This window comes from Zingiber officinale, chromosome 8A (assembly GCF_018446385.1).
Source record: "Zingiber officinale cultivar Zhangliang chromosome 8A, Zo_v1.1, whole genome shotgun sequence".
In the NCBI taxonomy this organism is placed as follows: Eukaryota; Viridiplantae; Streptophyta; class Magnoliopsida; order Zingiberales; family Zingiberaceae; genus Zingiber; species Zingiber officinale.
Genome location: NC_056000.1, coordinates 21,174,234 through 21,191,782, shown reverse-complemented (window position 1 = coordinate 21,191,782; position 17,549 = coordinate 21,174,234). Strand labels below are relative to the sequence as shown.

At 34.5% G+C, this 17,549-nt stretch overlaps 1 protein-coding gene and 1 long non-coding RNA gene across 2 annotated transcripts; one reads left to right on the top strand and one right to left on the bottom strand.

Annotated features, from left to right (window-relative positions):
- The first annotated feature begins 3,360 nt into the window (after positions 1-3,360).
- Positions 3,361-6,563, top strand: LOC122011586. Its single transcript, XR_006119979.1, has 3 exons — positions 3,361-3,641; positions 5,827-5,935; positions 6,013-6,563. It is a non-coding gene; the product is annotated as an uncharacterized LOC122011586 (long non-coding RNA).
- A 728-nt stretch (positions 6,564-7,291) lies between these two features.
- On the bottom strand, positions 7,292-14,283 carry LOC122007905 (phosphoglucomutase, chloroplastic-like). The gene is made up of 22 exons (XM_042563442.1): positions 14,011-14,283; positions 13,861-13,926; positions 13,715-13,759; positions 13,542-13,634; positions 13,369-13,421; positions 12,818-12,869; positions 12,682-12,750; positions 12,498-12,566; positions 11,725-11,847; positions 11,566-11,618; positions 9,875-9,953; positions 9,733-9,797; positions 9,595-9,662; positions 8,951-9,069; positions 8,797-8,871; positions 8,523-8,638; positions 8,238-8,379; positions 8,090-8,171; positions 7,957-8,003; positions 7,765-7,842; positions 7,562-7,667; positions 7,292-7,470 (listed from the first exon to the last, which is right to left on the bottom strand). Exons 1-22 carry the CDS (start codon positions 14,218-14,220, stop codon positions 7,403-7,405), a joined length of 1,878 nt encoding a protein of 625 aa, XP_042419376.1. The 5' UTR covers positions 14,221-14,283; the 3' UTR covers positions 7,292-7,402.
- Positions 14,284-17,549: the final 3,266 nt, after the last annotated feature.

The window sequence follows — 17,549 nt, the reverse complement described above, 5'->3', positions numbered from 1 at the left end:
GTGTTAAAAAAAAAAATTAAACCAAACTTAAATATATTGCAAAATCTAGTTACTTTTTGTAGAAACTCAACACTTTGATTATTTACCCTTGCTTATTTTTTTTGATGAATGCCAAAGGGGAAGGGTTAGGTGGTTAAGTTAGCTAAACCAATTTGAAAATACAAACTAACTTTAAAAACCACATAAATGCATGTTGTTTCTTGCATATGTTAACACTAACTTAACCAGGTTGTCATTCCATAAAAAAGGGGGAGATTGTTGGTGCAGTTAGCACTAACGATTTAACCCAGGTTTTGATGAATGACAAATAGGTTAAGTTAGTTTTGTTGTTGTCTGACACTTTGATCGAGTGTGCAGGAGAAGTCCAGACAGGTCGACGGGCTGACCGGATGTCTGGCACGAAGTCCGAGCGGGTCGACGGGCTGACCGGACGCTTGGTGAGAAGTTCAGCTAGGTCGACGGGCTGACCGGATAGCTGGCGAGAAGTCCAAGCGGGTCGACGGGCTGACCGGACGCTTGGCGAGAAGTCCAAGCGGGTCGATGGGCTGACCGGACGCTTGGCGAAAAGTCCAGATGGGTCGACGGGCTGACTGGACGTCTGGCAGGTAAGTCACTGGAGGGGAGTGACTGTGAGGACGCGTTCCCGGAAAGGGGACATTAGGCGTCGATCCGGCTTAGATCCATTTCGGATGTCTAAGTCGAGATCGTGACTAGATTCCGGTCTCGGAAAGACGGAATCTAAGTCATACTCTTTTTATCCATCTGTTGAACTTTAACTGTGCTAACAATCTGTTTTACAGGACACATATTTGCCTCGGACTAACTTTGTTTTGCAGGAAAAGGGAGTTTTCTGAAACAAGGTGGTCCGGGCGCCCGGAGGTGGTCCGGGCGCCCGGAGGGGATCCGGGCGCCCGGAAGGCGAATTCTATCCAGCCGAGTCGTCGCCACGTGGAGCATCATGGTTTGTGCAGCTACGTCACATTCCAGGCGCCCGGAAGGGATCCAGGCGCCTGGAACAGCATATAAAAGAAGCCCCAGACAGGAGCTTCAGAAAATTCAATCAAGCTGAGAACTCTTCTACTGCTGGTCTTGCTGCTCGACGTTCAGTGCGACGCCAACAAAGTTCCGACAAAGTGCTACTTCGTTTTTTATTTAATTTCCTTGTCGATATTGCTTTATTTTCACTTGCATTTCCTGTACTCATTCTGTAATCATATTTCGACTTGTTAGTGATTGCCCAACGAAAGTGGTCAAGGACCACGGGCCTTCGAGTAGGAGTCGTCACAGGCTCCGAACGAAGTAAAAACATCTGTGCCTATTTTATTTTTCCGCTGCGTCTATACTCGTCTTTTTCGAATCGATATTCACCCCCCCTCTATCGACTCTAACGATCCTACACAAACGGTTTTGCAGGTTTTGTGAGTACGAAAGACATTCCTAAGAGATGGATGAATCGTAGCTCAGATAATACAACACAACTGAGCGTCAATTTTCTTCCATAGAAGACGATCGGCAACTAGAACATCTTCTTCAGTTTGAGTGAGATGTGTCTCATATCCCTGTCCAACAAGCCAAAGCTCAATGTGAGATGCCCAAGAGACATAATTCTTACCATCCAACTGCTCGGAAGAAAGGGGTGCAGTGATATGGTTGGTAAAGATTGAGGTATCTGGTTTCGGAGTGCCAGAGGTAGCCATGAATAGAACTTGTTGGCTGCTGGTGACAGGCAGAAGAAACCCAACAGCGGCAGAGGCTGCTCGGAAGGAAGCAGCGAGAGATCGGTGTTAACTTGTTGGCTGTTGGTGACAGGGCAGAAGACAACCAACAGCGGCAGAGGCTGCTCAGAAGAAAGCAGCGAGAGATCGCTTTAGGGCATGGGAACAACAGCTAGCTTCTGGTGTTCGAGAGGGCACATGATTGATGAAGATGGCAACGCCAGTGAGGAGGACCCAGAGGGCTCGATGAGGACTCCGGCGAATGGGCCACCCTTAGGTATGAAGACGCCGACCAGAAAAACACCGAAGAGGGCGTGGCATCGGTGGTGAAGCCGGCTGCAAGGAGCTTGTGGACGAACCACGGGGAAGAAACCGGAACAGGAGAAGAAGTCGAAACAGGAGAGTCCGATTCGGTGCCGCCAAACAGAACGGGGTCCTTCTGGTGCTCAACACGGCGCGAGGAGGGGGGGAACTGAGAGGTGACAGAATGCGGTGGAGAGAAGGGCGGCGAGGACGACGGCGCCGGATGCCGCGGCTTGGAGTGGGTTTCGGCGTGAGAGGAAGGTGTCGGGAGAAAAGGAAAAACTAGGGCACAGTAAGGAATTCGGCGTGGTAGAAAAGAAAGAAATTAGGGTTTTGGCTCTGATATCATGTTCAAAGCAAAACCTAAAATCTCGTGTATAGAGATACCACGAGTTAGGCCTTTATATAGAAAAGAAGAGATACACCAAAAGACAAAAATATTCCTTTACGTATTCTAACATTACTTATTCTAACAGAAACATTAAGATTTTTTTATAAAATCCTGTTTCAAATTGAAACAGTATTTTTTTAAAAAAAAAAATAGTTCAATGTTTGAAACAGATGTGTTTTTAATGAACACTGTTTCGTTGAAATAGTATTTTTTTTTATCAATTAACAGAAAACCTAATCGAATCGATTAAAAAAATAATAATTGAAACAATAAACAATCCATTGATTAAAAATAATTCTAATGGATTGATAATTAATGTAATAATTTAATCAAAACGGTTAATTACTTGAATTTTAATTATTTCTGTTCAAAATTTTAGACTCTACAATCAATTGTTCGACTAAAGTAATTGATTGAATCATGATAATTTTATTTAAAATTAGATTAAACAATAACAATTTCTTGCGTTCTTTGTATTTTTTACAGAAATACAAAAAACTTGAAAAACAAGTTTATCCTAATTTTTTCTTATATAATTTTTGACGATAAAAAAATTATATTATACTAGAAAATCTTGATCTAGTATACAAAAATAACGATCGATGTAAAATTCAACATTTAATATCATGAAAATGATGAAACAGAGCCATGACACTAATACCAATTGATAGTTCTCGTAAAATCCTAAGTCGTATGAATTCTAGACAATCAATATAAGAATTCGAATAAGAAAATCAAGAACCCATGAACATGAAATCTTATTTCATCAAAAGCATGACATAAAAAAATTATAATTACAAAGAACCTGAATACAATAAAATTATCATTCGTCAATCCAACGGCCCCAGGCTTTGCCGACGTGAGTTATGTACCCGTGCTTCAAATTACCCCATGTCATCACTTGTTTTTTGTATCCTTGAATTGGATAGTATGTTCAAAAAGTTTCTATTTTTTCCCTTTGGTTTAGGTTACTTTGTTCAGCAAGAAGCATGGGGTGATATGGGCGGAGGAGGAAGCAGAGACAACGTACGGGAGCATCGATTTGGTATCCTCTGTTCTGCAGAGGAAACTGAGGAAGATCAAGGAGAAAGATACTGACCATGGCCCCCACATGAGGGGGTTCAATCGCCTAAAGGTTCGGGATACAGAGTTGGACATAGTTGAAAGACGAGGAGGAACAAGACATAGTGGAGTCTTCACCTGTAGAAGAAGACGTAGAACAACTGGGCAAGGTTACATTTTTGCCGTCCTTTAGTATTTTACTAATGCCTTTCTCATATCAGAATGGAATTTGCATTCCTCTGAAAAGGCAGTTGTATATTTATTTTATTCTTGTTTTTAGCAAGTCTAGTTCCGTAGGAAATTATGCAAATTTTCTAATATTTCTGTTGATAATTTTATCACTCAGTGTTATGAGAGTGATTACATTCATTCAGTAACTACAATATAACAGCCAAGTATAATTTGATTGCAATAATAGTGCGCTTTCAATCGGTGAGAAGTTCTTGGGTCCCTTATAATTCTTCTTATGGTCGCTGAATATGAGTGTTTCGATATTGCTGACTCTAGCTGTGATCAGTAGGTTTTAGATATACTTTGGGTTTTGGTTGTTTCAGTTCTACCGTACACGCTATAATGATATAATATCTAGTTGGCTGAGCTATTGCCCACCTTAATACTTTTTCAGAAAAAGTAGTGTTCTATTCTAAGTTTTGGTTAACTTTTGGCAATGAGATTTTTTATGTTAGTTTGCTTGCGTGTGCTCATTGTTAGATTCCTTACTTATCAAATAACTTAAGCAATCTGTTCTGCTGATCATACACTCCATTTTCTTTTCATGTGGTGCTATAGTTTTTGTATAAATTGACAGAATGAGTTTTCCTGATTCAAATCATATCAAAACATCTAAATTATCACAAGCTGATACCTTTGCTTGAATTTGCATGACATTAGCCTTGTTTTAATCATATGAGAAAGGCCCTTCTCTTTATGCTGATGAAGGTCCAAACATGTCTTCACTTATCTATCAGTTGCCATCTATTATTAGCTAGGCCTGGTTGCAACTTGCTAGTGTAATTCTTTATTTGGAACCACCTAAATTATCACAAAATCATTCCTTGAATTCCTCCTGACAAAGTCTACAAACATCCCTTGGTGTTTCTTGGTAGTTGTTGTCTGCCACCAGAGCTCCATGTGAGATCATTCCTTGAATTCCTCCTGACAAAGTCTACAAACATCCCTTGGTGTTTCTTGGTAGTTGTTGTCTGCCACCAGAGCTCCATGTGAGGTCCTCGAACCTCTGGATTTGCTCCTCGGTATTTGACATACTCGATTTTAGTCGACTGCCGGGACTTTCGGGAGATTGCTGCAGGGAGGAAGCAAACTGAGTTATCGTCGAGGCTAGTGTTCGACACTATATCCGTAAAACGATATTGCTCCGCTACGGTACTCACGGATAGCAGCAATTCGTTCCCAAGATACAACAACGACGTCTCGAAATAGTAGCACTTCAAATTTCGAGACCGACGAACCTTCTTGTAGGCTTTTTGGACTCTTCTTATGCAAGAGATGGAAGAATAGTTTGAATGCAAATACTTTTCGAATGAATGATTTCCAAGAAGGAGAGGGATCTATTTATATTGGGTGAAGAGGTAAGTAACCCTTGGTTTGGATTGATCTGTATCGTTCATTTTGAAAGGGTATAACCCTTTAAAGGTCCTTTGATCTCAATCATCAAATCTGAAAAGATATAACTCTTCAGATGACTTTTAATATCAACCATCAGATCTGAAGAGATATAACTCTTCAGATTCTGATATGATCTCGTCCCTTGATCTGAAGAGTCATAACTCTTCATATCTCATCTTGATCTCAACCGTCAGTAAAATGTGAACTATTTGAGTGGGTTAAGATGATAGCTCTGGCCCATTTAGGCCTGGTTTTTTTTTTTTTTTTTTTTTGCTGTATTCTCTTCTAGTAGAAGTCTCAAACTCATACAGGATATCAGAACTTATGAAAATGAAAATAACTCAATTTCTGTATCATGAGGCCTGCTTTAATGCCGGGTAGATGCTTTTACTTGGAATGTGGACATTGTACAATAGCTCGTCGATCCATTTCTAATTTGCCCACTTAAAAATAAAAGGCACAATCACAAAAGTGGTTTGGGTGAACTGTAAAAGCCTAGAATAAAACAGGGAGCCCATATGTTTAAAGATAAGTGTTGTCTTTTGGTCGGTTACCTATTCTTAGATAATATCTGAAGGTAAAACTATTATAATGTCAAATCGTGAGTGGATTAGGATCTAAACTAACAATAGCTTCTATTTCTGCACTATCTCATGATTTATCAATTGCAGAAAGCATTCTGCCTGTTGCATCCGTTTCTTGACAGTCACTCTTTTGCTCCATTTTTAGATTGTGCGCACAAAGTATTTTGACATGCCGCCACTGTCGGTCGAGGAAGCAAAGGAGCAGCTCGAGAATCTGGATCACAGTTTCTATGCTTTCAGGAACGAGGAAACTGGTACTTTTCTACTAGTTTTGTATGAGTGGCTTAAACTTTTTCCTGCTGCAAAACAGCATCTGATTGCTCTTGTTCAGGTGCATCTTGTACAAGAGAAAAGAGGGTGGATATGGTCTGATAATTCCAAAAGATGAACAAGTGCCAAATACCGCATCATCTTCTGAACATACCATAGAAACTGCTATCGCAGAGAAAGCAAGTGGATGATGCAGGAAGCTACACCTTATTGGCAATTCATCACTTGCTTCTCGAGCTAGATTACAGGAGAATCTAGTGGTTGGAGAAGTATCTCTGATGTGCGAGGCGCACAAGATCTGTTTGTTTATACAGACAAACTGGGATTTTAAGCTTGCACTTTTTTATCTAATATTTTCTCGCTAAAAATGTTCGGACTCGGGGAGAGATATCAATCCAATCATTGGCTCATTGGCTTTGATGTTAATAGACTATGCAGCATAACCTTCTTTAGATGGTTTCTTAAATTAAGTGTATTTTTATGTTTATTAATATTTTTTTAAAAAAAAAAATCTACCATGTCAGCCACAATTGATGTAAAAATCTAGTGTTAACTTTTATTTATTCCTAGTTAAAATATTGATGTGCTATGTAAGTGACGTTGGTCACTACAATACAATTATGGACCAATGATTTAATGGCAGAGATCATTCTCTTTTTGACTGATGATTGATCAATGAGCAATAAATTTTGCTACAATGAGGAATAAGTTTTAATATGAATAATGAATGCTATACTAGATTGGGAATATATGTATTATATTATTTTTAAATCTTTCGTAAGAACATGTAAATATTGTGGTAGAATGAGTATCTTTGTGACTTTTTTTTTGGTTAGTCTGAATATTTCAAGTCAACCTTATGAGAAACGACGAACTATGTCATATAAGAATTATTCTAATTTTATTTGAGCAGAATAACTAAAGTTTAGTCAACTAGATTGATGGTTTCAATTTAGCTTTCAATTCATTTATATGTTAATTTGATTAGTATCAACTATAAAAGAGAATTAAATGAAATGGCTAATTAAATCTTAAATCTAGTTCAATTGTAACCAAATCAGTTTGATTCGTATCTGATGGATGGATCGAAGCAATTTATCTATAAAAAACAAATGAATTTCTTATAGCAATTTAGAAATTAACATCTATTATGAAAATTATAGTATAAATTGTTTGGTACAAATCACGATCTGATAATTTTAGTATAGTTCAATTTGATCTATTTGGTTTAGACAACTCCATTTCATCAACCAAATGAATATATCCATAATTTTATTGGAGGACAACTATTTTATTCTCGATCTATTTAATTATATTCCAAGAATCGAATGCACCATAAGTATTTCTCAAAAGTTTTGATTAAAAGGGAAAAAAAGAATAATTTTATTCGATAATGTAAAGATAAACAGGAAATGTGAATCCATTATACTCTGAAAAAGGTGCCTTAATCATCATGTGATGACTGTAGGCTTCTCTCTGCCGGTGAATTCTTCCAATTTGGAAATCGACAATGCCAAATCTAAGAAAAGAAATAAATCATCAGTAAATGTTCTCTATTATGGTAAAAGACGATCTCGGAACTCATTTCCAATGATAACGAGTTCACTAACCTATCAAAGGCTTCAAGGCTGTTTGTGCATCAACATCATGCTTTGCTACATCAGGCTCGAATTGTTCAATATAAATGCGAATTGTAGCACCCGCAGATCCAGTGCCCTGTAAAAGTGACATTGCGCATTGATGCACTAGGAATCAAGTTCATTCAAATGAGAAACAAGAGTTAACAATGATAATGAGGAGGTATATTCATTACTGATAGCCGATATATGATCCTTGATCCATCCGTGAAAACAAATCGAAGTCCTTGTTTAGATGCCACACTGCCATCCACCTGGTTCAGGAACCATAAAAGTATTGATTAAACAAATTCTCTTTAGCTTTTTGCTGATGAAGATGCCTAAATGTTGCTGAGTAATATAAAGAAGTAACCAAGCTTACGACATACAGGATCAGTGTAACTGAAATCATCAGCAAAGTCGAGGGTGTAATTTCCTGAAACAAGAGCAATTAACAGTAATGTGAAACAGAGGAGGAAATCAATTAAACAATCCAAACCTATTCAGTTTATAGATGCGTACCATATTTTTCGCCCTGCTTGGTTTTAGAAATGATATCTCTAAGGTATTCCATCATTTTATTGGCTCCACTAGATTCACATTCCTGATAAAAGCAGGATTAGGTCCAGATCATTATGTTTGATGGAGATGGCATTTACTAGACTTTAACCTCATAATCATATCTAGAAAAGAAGTTTCTGCCATAAGTAGCCCAATGCTCTTTTGCAATGTCTGCAACCGAAACCAACTTTTCCCCAACTTTTTTGTCCTTGTTCTGGTAGGCGATGATGGAAAGCCAAGCGAGCACAGCCCTGAATGGTAAATATGTTAAACAAAAATGAAACAAATGCTCTAACTCATGTAAACTTTCAAGTACTAGTGACAAAACCAAAAGCCACTACCAAAATAAGAGACGACATATAAATAAACATCAAGTACATATAGCAAAGCTTACCATATCCCATCTTTCTCCCTGATATGATCAGAACCTGTTCCAAAACTTTCTTCCCCACATATAGATAACCTCCCTGCATCCATAAGATTCCCAAAGAATTTCCATCCAGTAGGAACCTATATGCCGAAAGATGGAGAAGAACTCAAACATATGCTTATGGGGCATTGCAGGAATACAAATGCAGAGAGAACCTATGACGCTCTTCAAGTGACATGCTTCTTTTACATGCATACACAATGTTCAAGATGTTAATGATCTGAAGAGTTTCAAGTACCTCAAAGAAAGGAAGATTCAGTTTTGACGCAACACGATCAAGAGCTCCACTTGTAGGCATAGACCTAGCAAGTCCCTAAACAACAATATATGATAGTTTTTTTAATCGTGAGATAGTAGTTACAAACTACTTTCTCCAAGAACACATGTTTTACCTTAGGACCATCTTTGAAGTAGGGGATGGCTGCCTGAGCATTAGCTGCAATAATAGCAACAGAATCTGAAGGCGTGATGAAAAAGCCTCTTCCAAGTATCATATTTCGATCACCATCACCTGTTAGCAATAAAACATCTTTAGAAGCAAGCAGCTTGTTATAATGCATACCTATTCACATTTACAGAAATCGCCATCATAGGAGCCTGTAAAAATTGGTATGGAAAAAAACTAATCATGATCCTCAGTGGCCCACTTAATAAGAGGTAAAATTAAACTACCTAGCTCTGAAGGTCCATTTAGTGGAGTTTCAAGTTCTATAAGTTAAACACTCTCAGTTAAATGTACAATTTTTCTCCAATTCAGGAAAGTACATCTCAGGAAAGTAATGAAACAATCATTGGAATTATGTTGGCATTTTGGAAGAAGAAGTAAAATCAGAGGACAAAAAATAGAAATTTTCTCTTTCTCAAGAATGAAATGGAATCACCATCTCCAAACAGAACGATGACAACTTAATGAGTTCATTTATCTGTATGTTTAATTTTAAAGATGTATCATCTGACTATCTTATCACTAGGTCCTTTGTCTTCTTGTGAAGTTATATGTTAATCTAAATCTGAAAAATAAAGATAAAAAATATACCATCACTTGCTGCTCCAAAATCTGGTGCATCCTTTGCATACATGATGTTAACCAGATCTTTAGCATACCTGTTCCAAATTAGATGAGAATATGAAAATTCTAATGGTACAAACAAACAAGAAATCTAAGCTCTCTTACGTAAGATTAGGATCTGGATGGCCATGTCCAAAATCTTCCAAAGGAACTCCATTTGAAATGGAGTCCTGCACAACAACAAATCATCATGGTCATAATGAAAACGAGGTTACTCATATATCATGCAAAAAATCAATTTCCAAACCAGACTAGCTCCCAGGCGATCCACAAATATAGGTTTGGCATAAGCACCAGTCACTGCATGCATCGCATCGAAGCTGAACCTGAAGGAAGTGGTTGAATAATTTAAAAACAAAGCCAGCATAAAGAAAGTAAGTTTATTCACGAAGCCATGTAGCCTAAATGACAACCATGTTTTTGAAAAGAACTGTCAAAGAAGAATAACCTTCAATAGTTTGATTATATAATTTCAAGCAAAGCCTGTTTATTATATAATTTCAATACCAGAAGCCTCAATGAATTAGATTAATAGACCTTAGAACATACAATATTTTCAATACCAGAAATTTTCATATCTTTCAAGTTTAAGATTGTATTGAGAAGGAAACTTTAATCTACCTTCTTAGTATCATTAATAGCTTATCTTTCTTTTTCTCTTTTTCTTAGGAGATGTTATGCAGAGATTAAGACCCTAATTAGGACATAATTTTACTAGTTTAGAACTTTAGATCATCCAAACATTAATTGTTTATATCATCCACGCAAACATCATTAAAAAAATTACATCAGATGGCTTTCATCTTTGCTTGCCTATTTGTTTCAGCAACATGGTTATGTGGCTAAGTGGAATAGTGCAAGCATTGACAAACAAACCAATTTTAAAAAGTTGATGCCCAATTAATAAGAACTTGAAAAAAAAACTGAGTTCTTCCCTTATCTTTAACTGTAGAATTCAAAACAAATCAGAGTGAAACTAGTATTTTGTAGTTGTGCATCTGAACATTTATTCATGGTAGCCCTTAAAAGGACCCTAATATAAATTGACAGTACTTTTGTTTGCGCATTTGGGCCTTTCACTCATGGTCAACCCTCACTAGGACCATGCCAGTCACAGCCTGAAAGGTAACCAAATTATAGACGAAACTTATTACATCTCTACACTTAATTGGTAATTTCAATGTCATGCAAGCTTATAACATCTACTCAGGCCTAGAAAAAAACTGTTCTCTCCCTACACTTAGTTGCCAATTTCAATGTAATGCAAATACAACATTGACTCAGGCTTAAATTCTAGACAAAACTGTTTATGCACTTAATTGCCAATTAAGTTTCATGCAAGCTTACAATATCTAGTGAGAGATACAGCACAATAGGGAGCTAGCAATGTAAGCAACCATAATAGGGTGGCTCTTCCAAGCTATTAACAACAATGAGCTCAAGTAGTCAGGATCGTGATCTTCTAAAAGTCAATATGGAATAAGAGATAATAAAGGAAGACATTATGACAAAAAAAATTACCCATGCAGTAACATATTGCAGCTGTTAAATTATTGAAAATAAATAAACGCATTGAGATAATTGACTGAAAACATAAATATAGGATAGAAATTAGGAAATGCAAGAACATCTTTGATTTGGCAAAAAATGATGAACCACATGCATCTCAAGTCAAGAAAGTCATAGTGATAGTGAGATATGAGCAAAGTGCTTCCTTCTGTAAGTAGTAAACTTATAGTTCACTTTAATGTTAACTGAAACCACCCATCATATTGAAAAAAACCTTAAACATTGTTCTAAACTATTAGGATTTATATGAATATATAATCATGTACCCAAAATCAGCCAGTGAAAGATCTTATCAGCCATCATGTTGTGAAAACCTTTAAACATCATTTTAAACCATCAGGATTTTGTATGGACATATAAATCATGTACCTGAAATCAGCCCGTGAAATAAGATCTTTGATAAGCTGAAAATCAAAGACTTCCTACAAAAACGGGAGCAAGATGTTACATAACTTCTGAGCACTAAAAAGTCAGTGCAAGCTTTGTTACGTGACACCATCTAGAGGTAAATTCTAGTTGGACATATACCTCCATCAACTCCAAGTAATCAGAGACAGGATCAACCACCTCCACTGTGAAATTACCATATCTTACAGTGCCAACAGAGGAGAGATCAACATCTGGAATATCTGCTGTTTTTATCTCAGAAATCTGCAGTTAAGAATTGCAAAATATTTCAAACTGAGAAGAATATAAATGTAACAGAACTGCAAAGAGAGATCCTAATCCAATTGCGGATGCACTATAGCTGTAGTGATTAAACTATAAGAGCAGCAAATGTGTATGAATATTATAACATTTCAAATTTTCATGATTATCGATATCAGCACAATCTCATAGTGGAAAGGCCCAACTTCCAACATGTCCATATGATCTTAAGAAAAAACTGAAATAGTTATTGACTAAATAAGAAAATCACATATGCTGCAAAAATACAGTTTACGGTATGATATTGTTGGCAAGCCAAGCTATTCAGCAAAGATTGTTGCGTAATATTTCATAGAGAATGTATCAGAAAGCATCCTGTTTTTCTTACAAAGTAAATAGTTAAGTTTTCAATCACATTACTTGCTTTCTAATTGCACCAACTTCAACCGGATCTATACTCAAGCAAAAACGGATAAGACTAGTTGATGAATTTAAACGAGACAATTTTGGAATGATAATGTTATCAACGAAAGATCATATATAGTTTACATCCTACCAAAGATATGAGTGTAACTAGATTACAAAAACAGGATTACCCTTAATTTGACTTAGATAAACAAAAGCTGAAGCGAAAAAAAGGACTACAGACTTACAGAAAGTGTGTTTCCATAGATTTTGTCAGTTATTGATTCAGGCGCAGGTTGCCCACTGCTATAATTAAACTGCAAAAATTTAACAAGAGGAACATGATAATGAAGAACTCATCATCTTAAATTCAAGAATCCTTTTTTTAAAAAAAATAAAGGAAGCTCTGATGCCATAATGGCATGTGTTTACCTTAATACCCCAGTCATATTCTGGTCCACCGGGATTATGGCTTGCACTCATTATGAAACCACCATTAGCCTGCTAAGAAAAAAATTATTTAACAGAAATAAAAAAGATAGAAGTTTGAAATTTAATTAACACATACCTTTTGCTTACGAATCACAGCTGAAACAGCTGGAGTAGACATGAGACCATCCCTACCAAGGCAATGCCAATATTTAGACATCAATTTTATGATACACATTTGAGAAACAGTTTCTTAGGAAGAAATTGACCTCTGACCAACTTCTAGAAAGGAAAAAATCCAACAATATTCACGCACAGCTCCAAAAATTTGCATTCAATTAAGCATTTTTATGATTAATTAGGAGATAAAATAACATTCAAAATGTCCTTAACATATAAGTTGCTCGTCTAATTGGTTGTCAAAGGCATCCCAGCAAGAGTTGCATTTGAGGTTCATAGATTAAAGATTGGGAACTAAATTGGGTTAGAATGAAGACTATATTGAAGCATCTTAAAATTATTGCTAGTCAAACCACTAAAGGAGAATGAAGATCCAGCCTTTGGTACAGTATAAGATAAGCATCCTTTAAGTTGTATTAGGTAACCAAGTCAACCAAGCCTCTTAATCCAAATTCTTTCCTAGAATGTAGCTATGATCAACAGAAATTCTAAGCGTATACACCGATTCACCTGCCAACAAGTATCTTTCCAACGCCATTCCCAGCTGCAATCTTGATGATTATCTGTATCCACCGATTGAAACCCAAGATCAATAGATCATAAGAAAGCAAGAAACAAATTGCTAAGACAACAATAGGAACGATCTACGTATCAATCAGACAAATTTAACGACGATAAAGTACCTGAGCAGCCTCTCGATTAAAATATCGGCCATCGCCTCCCAACACGAGCACACCGTCCTTGTAATCCTCGAGAGGCAAAGAATTAAACAGAGCCTGAACCAACAGAAACCCATTAAGATTTGAATCTTCCAATCACTCATCGCAAACAATTCAAACAGAAGGAATTCACATACCTGAATCCAGTTGGCCAGGTAATTCTCTTGTTGAAAGACCTTAACCTAAATCCACCACAAATCCAAACACAGCTTAAATTCATCAATCATAAAAAAAAAAAAAAAAGAATAAAACAAGTGCACGATGTAGGAGTGCCAAAAGGAACCTTCTTTCTGAGTCCGCTAGTCCCAGTTTTCTGCCCTTCGACCGGCTTCGTGGGGATCGCTTTGATCTGCAAACTCTCGGCTATTACTGATCCGACATCATTGTGCAAAAATAAAGAAAAGCCAAAAGAATAAAAAAAAGAGAGAGATACCTGAAGCCCTTCAGAGGCGGTCTGGACGGAGGCTTTCACTACGAATCTAAAGCTCCTGCCGGAAATGCAGCAAGGTAGAAGTTTCCGTGGGAGAAGAGGCGAGCTCGAAAACGATGCCACACGAGGCGCAGCGATCGGATGGAGAATGGAGATCGAGGGGAGCGTTGATCGAGTGAGTGCCCCTTCAAATTTCAGAGACGGAACGGCCATCAGGAACTTAGCTATCTCTTCTCCGCCAACTAAGCTATCTCTTCTCTGCGTTGAAGAGGGCGCGATGGAGAGCGGCAAATAGGGAAAAGCTTTTATAAAACCACAGATCGAGGATAGGTCTTCTTGAAAAGGTTTAAAGCATGCCACCTGTATATAAACATTCCAATTGAACTAAATAAAATATTTTTGTTTAAAATATAGCATTTTTAAATATATTTATTTGCAAAATATTTTGAATCGTTGATTATAGATTTATAAATAAAATATTTTAAATATATATAAATATTTTACTTAGATATTGAAAAAAATCAAATTGAGATTATTAAATAATTCTAATTAAGTTTATTTAAAATATAGTTATTTTAAGTTTAAGTTTGTAAATTTATCTTATGCCAAGGTGAGTTTAAGATTGATCCTTAATAGTTAGAGGATTCATCCTCATTAAAAAAAAAATATAGGATAAAAAAAATACTTTATTAAATTTAGGTATTCATTTTCATTTTATTATACATCCGTTTCTTTATAATTTGTCACTATCTATTTTTTTTATTATTTTTTTATCTTTTCTTTATTTTTTATATCAGAGAAAAATTATTTTATTATTAAAGAGATGTAAGAAATACTATTTTAATATTTAAGAAATGAAATCTATTTATTAAATTTAGAGAATTATTATTCATAAAATATATATTTAGGGAATGAATAAAGTAGTTGATGTAAATATTTTTTTTAATATAAAATGTAAATTTTAAACTAAAAATTTATTTTAGGATAATTGATATTGATATTATTAGAATTTAATTGGATTTATCATAAAGTTTATTTTTTTTTAAAAAAATATCAATTATTTTAGATTGATTTTGATTTTTAAATTTTATTAAACTATTGCTTATTAAATAATAAATTTGAAAAAATTGTATCGAAATAATTGATTTCATATAAAAAAATTATCGGTTAATAAAAAAAAATAGATTTGGCATTAAAATTAAAATAGATTTGGCATTAATTTTATTAAATAGATTTGGTTACTAAATCAAAAAACGATTTAGTTGGTTAACTAAATCAAATTAATATTTTATTAAAATCGAATTAACCGAATTGATTAATTCAGTTAACACTAAATTAACTAAATTTATTTAAAATAATAATAAAATAAATTTATATAAAATTAACTAAATTAACCGAATATCATAGCGGGGTGGAGGAAGAAGGTCCGCGAGCTTGTGAAATGATAGATATAATATTTAAACATTCGAAATTATATTTAAAATTAAAATATATTTGAAAATCATGAATATCTTGAATAAAAGCATATATATATATATATATATATATATATATATATATATATATATATATATATATATATATATATATATATTGAATAGTAGATTATATAGATTTATAAATAAAATATTTGAAATAGATATAAATGTATGCTATCATATGAATTAGATATTGAAAAAAATAATTTAGAATGATAAGCTTATCAATTGTAACCACAAGATAGTTTCAAACTCGTGAAATACTAGATTATAAATGTATTTGATTGAGGGGTATCTTTGATAACATTAGTTATTCATTTAAGATTATCAACTAAAATCTTATTTGATTTAGGTAATCGATGATTCTCAAATAATATTTCATGTCTAATACGTTAGTAAAAGGACATACAATTTAGAATCGAAAAAGTCGAAAAACTAAGGGGGCGTTTGGTACGCGCGTTTTCCATTTTCATTTTTTGGAAAACGCGCGTTTTCTGAAAAATGGTGTTTGGTTTGCGTTTTCCGCGCGCGTTTTCTAAAAAATTGGCTATTGTTTTCTAGAAAAACAGAGAATGACAAAAAGTCGTTTTCTGTTTTCCAGAAAACGCGCGTTTTTCAGAAAATGAAAATGAAAACGGTACAAACCAAACGCACCCTAAAATTTTTTAGAATTTCGAAGTTAATGAATGTGAAAAAACATAAAAGAAATTGAAAACATTAAAAAATAATAAAAAAAAGGTACGAAACCGTAAACAAAATGTAAAAAAATATAAAATAAAAATAAAACCCCTAAAAAATAGAAAACGAAAAAATAAAAACAATGTAAAAAAGGGAAAAAAACACATAAAAATAAAGAAAACGTTAAGAAGAAAAAGCAAAAAAAAATTAAAAAAATAAAAACTTAAAGTTTAAAAACCAATAATATATTATTATTATATATACATATATAACCTAAAGATAAATCATTATGTCTTCATTTAAAAAGGTCAAATCTTCATTTTAAAAGGTCAATTAACTTTTAATTTCTCTCGATTAAAATGCTTTTACAATTTCAATTACAATCAAATCAATTAATGGGATGTCTGTTAGTATTCCAAATATTTTACAATTTAAAATGAATTTCAAATCACATAATTAATGTGCTCTCGATTTATATATATATATATATATATATATATATATATATATATATATATATATAGATATATGTCTTGACCTCTTTTCTCCTGCATTTAAATGTGAAATTCTGAAGATACACAAGATTATTCAAAACTAGCAACAACATACCAATCAAGATAAGCAATGCCACCCCACTTCCCAGTTTGATTCCTCAACTTACCTCAAAGAAGATGTTTTGAGCACTTCAAGCGTGGTTGATTCAATGCTACAAGCTACCTATATTTGAAAAAGATGATATTTTTAGCATGAAATGTATTTTCCAATGATCGAGAAGTAACTATTTGTTTTATAATATTTTTCTCTAAAGAATTTATTTACTATATTTTCTACAATATCGTTCTTTAAAATTAAATAATTCGTACCTTTTGTTTAGGGTTCACAGATTCATGCCACTATCAAAAAACAAATTATAAAGAGTGTTAAACCAAAATTAAAAGGAGGACATCTTTATGCTATCAAAGATGTGATGGTAGTAGAAAATTCCATGAAATTGAATACAAGGACTAACAAATTCAAAATCAACTTTGTCCAGAAAACTCAAGTTTGTGAGATATTTAATGACACGTTTCAGTTGTTTATCTATGAATTCAAGCCCTTTGCTCAATTGAAATGTGAAGACATAGTTGACAAAACAATTCTTTCAGATCAATTTCTAATTTATAACTACTATATTATAATTTGTTTCCTCATCAGATGTTATAGGCAAAGTTGTTGCCCAAGATGCCCCCCAAAATAAAGAGATTGATGGCATATTTACAAAACTAATCAATATTGTAGTTGAAGACATCGAGTAAGTAAAATCAAGACTCATAATTTTCTCCGTGTTTTGCTCCCTAAAATTTGTTTGAGCATACAGATTTTTTTAGGAATAATCGATTGTCATGT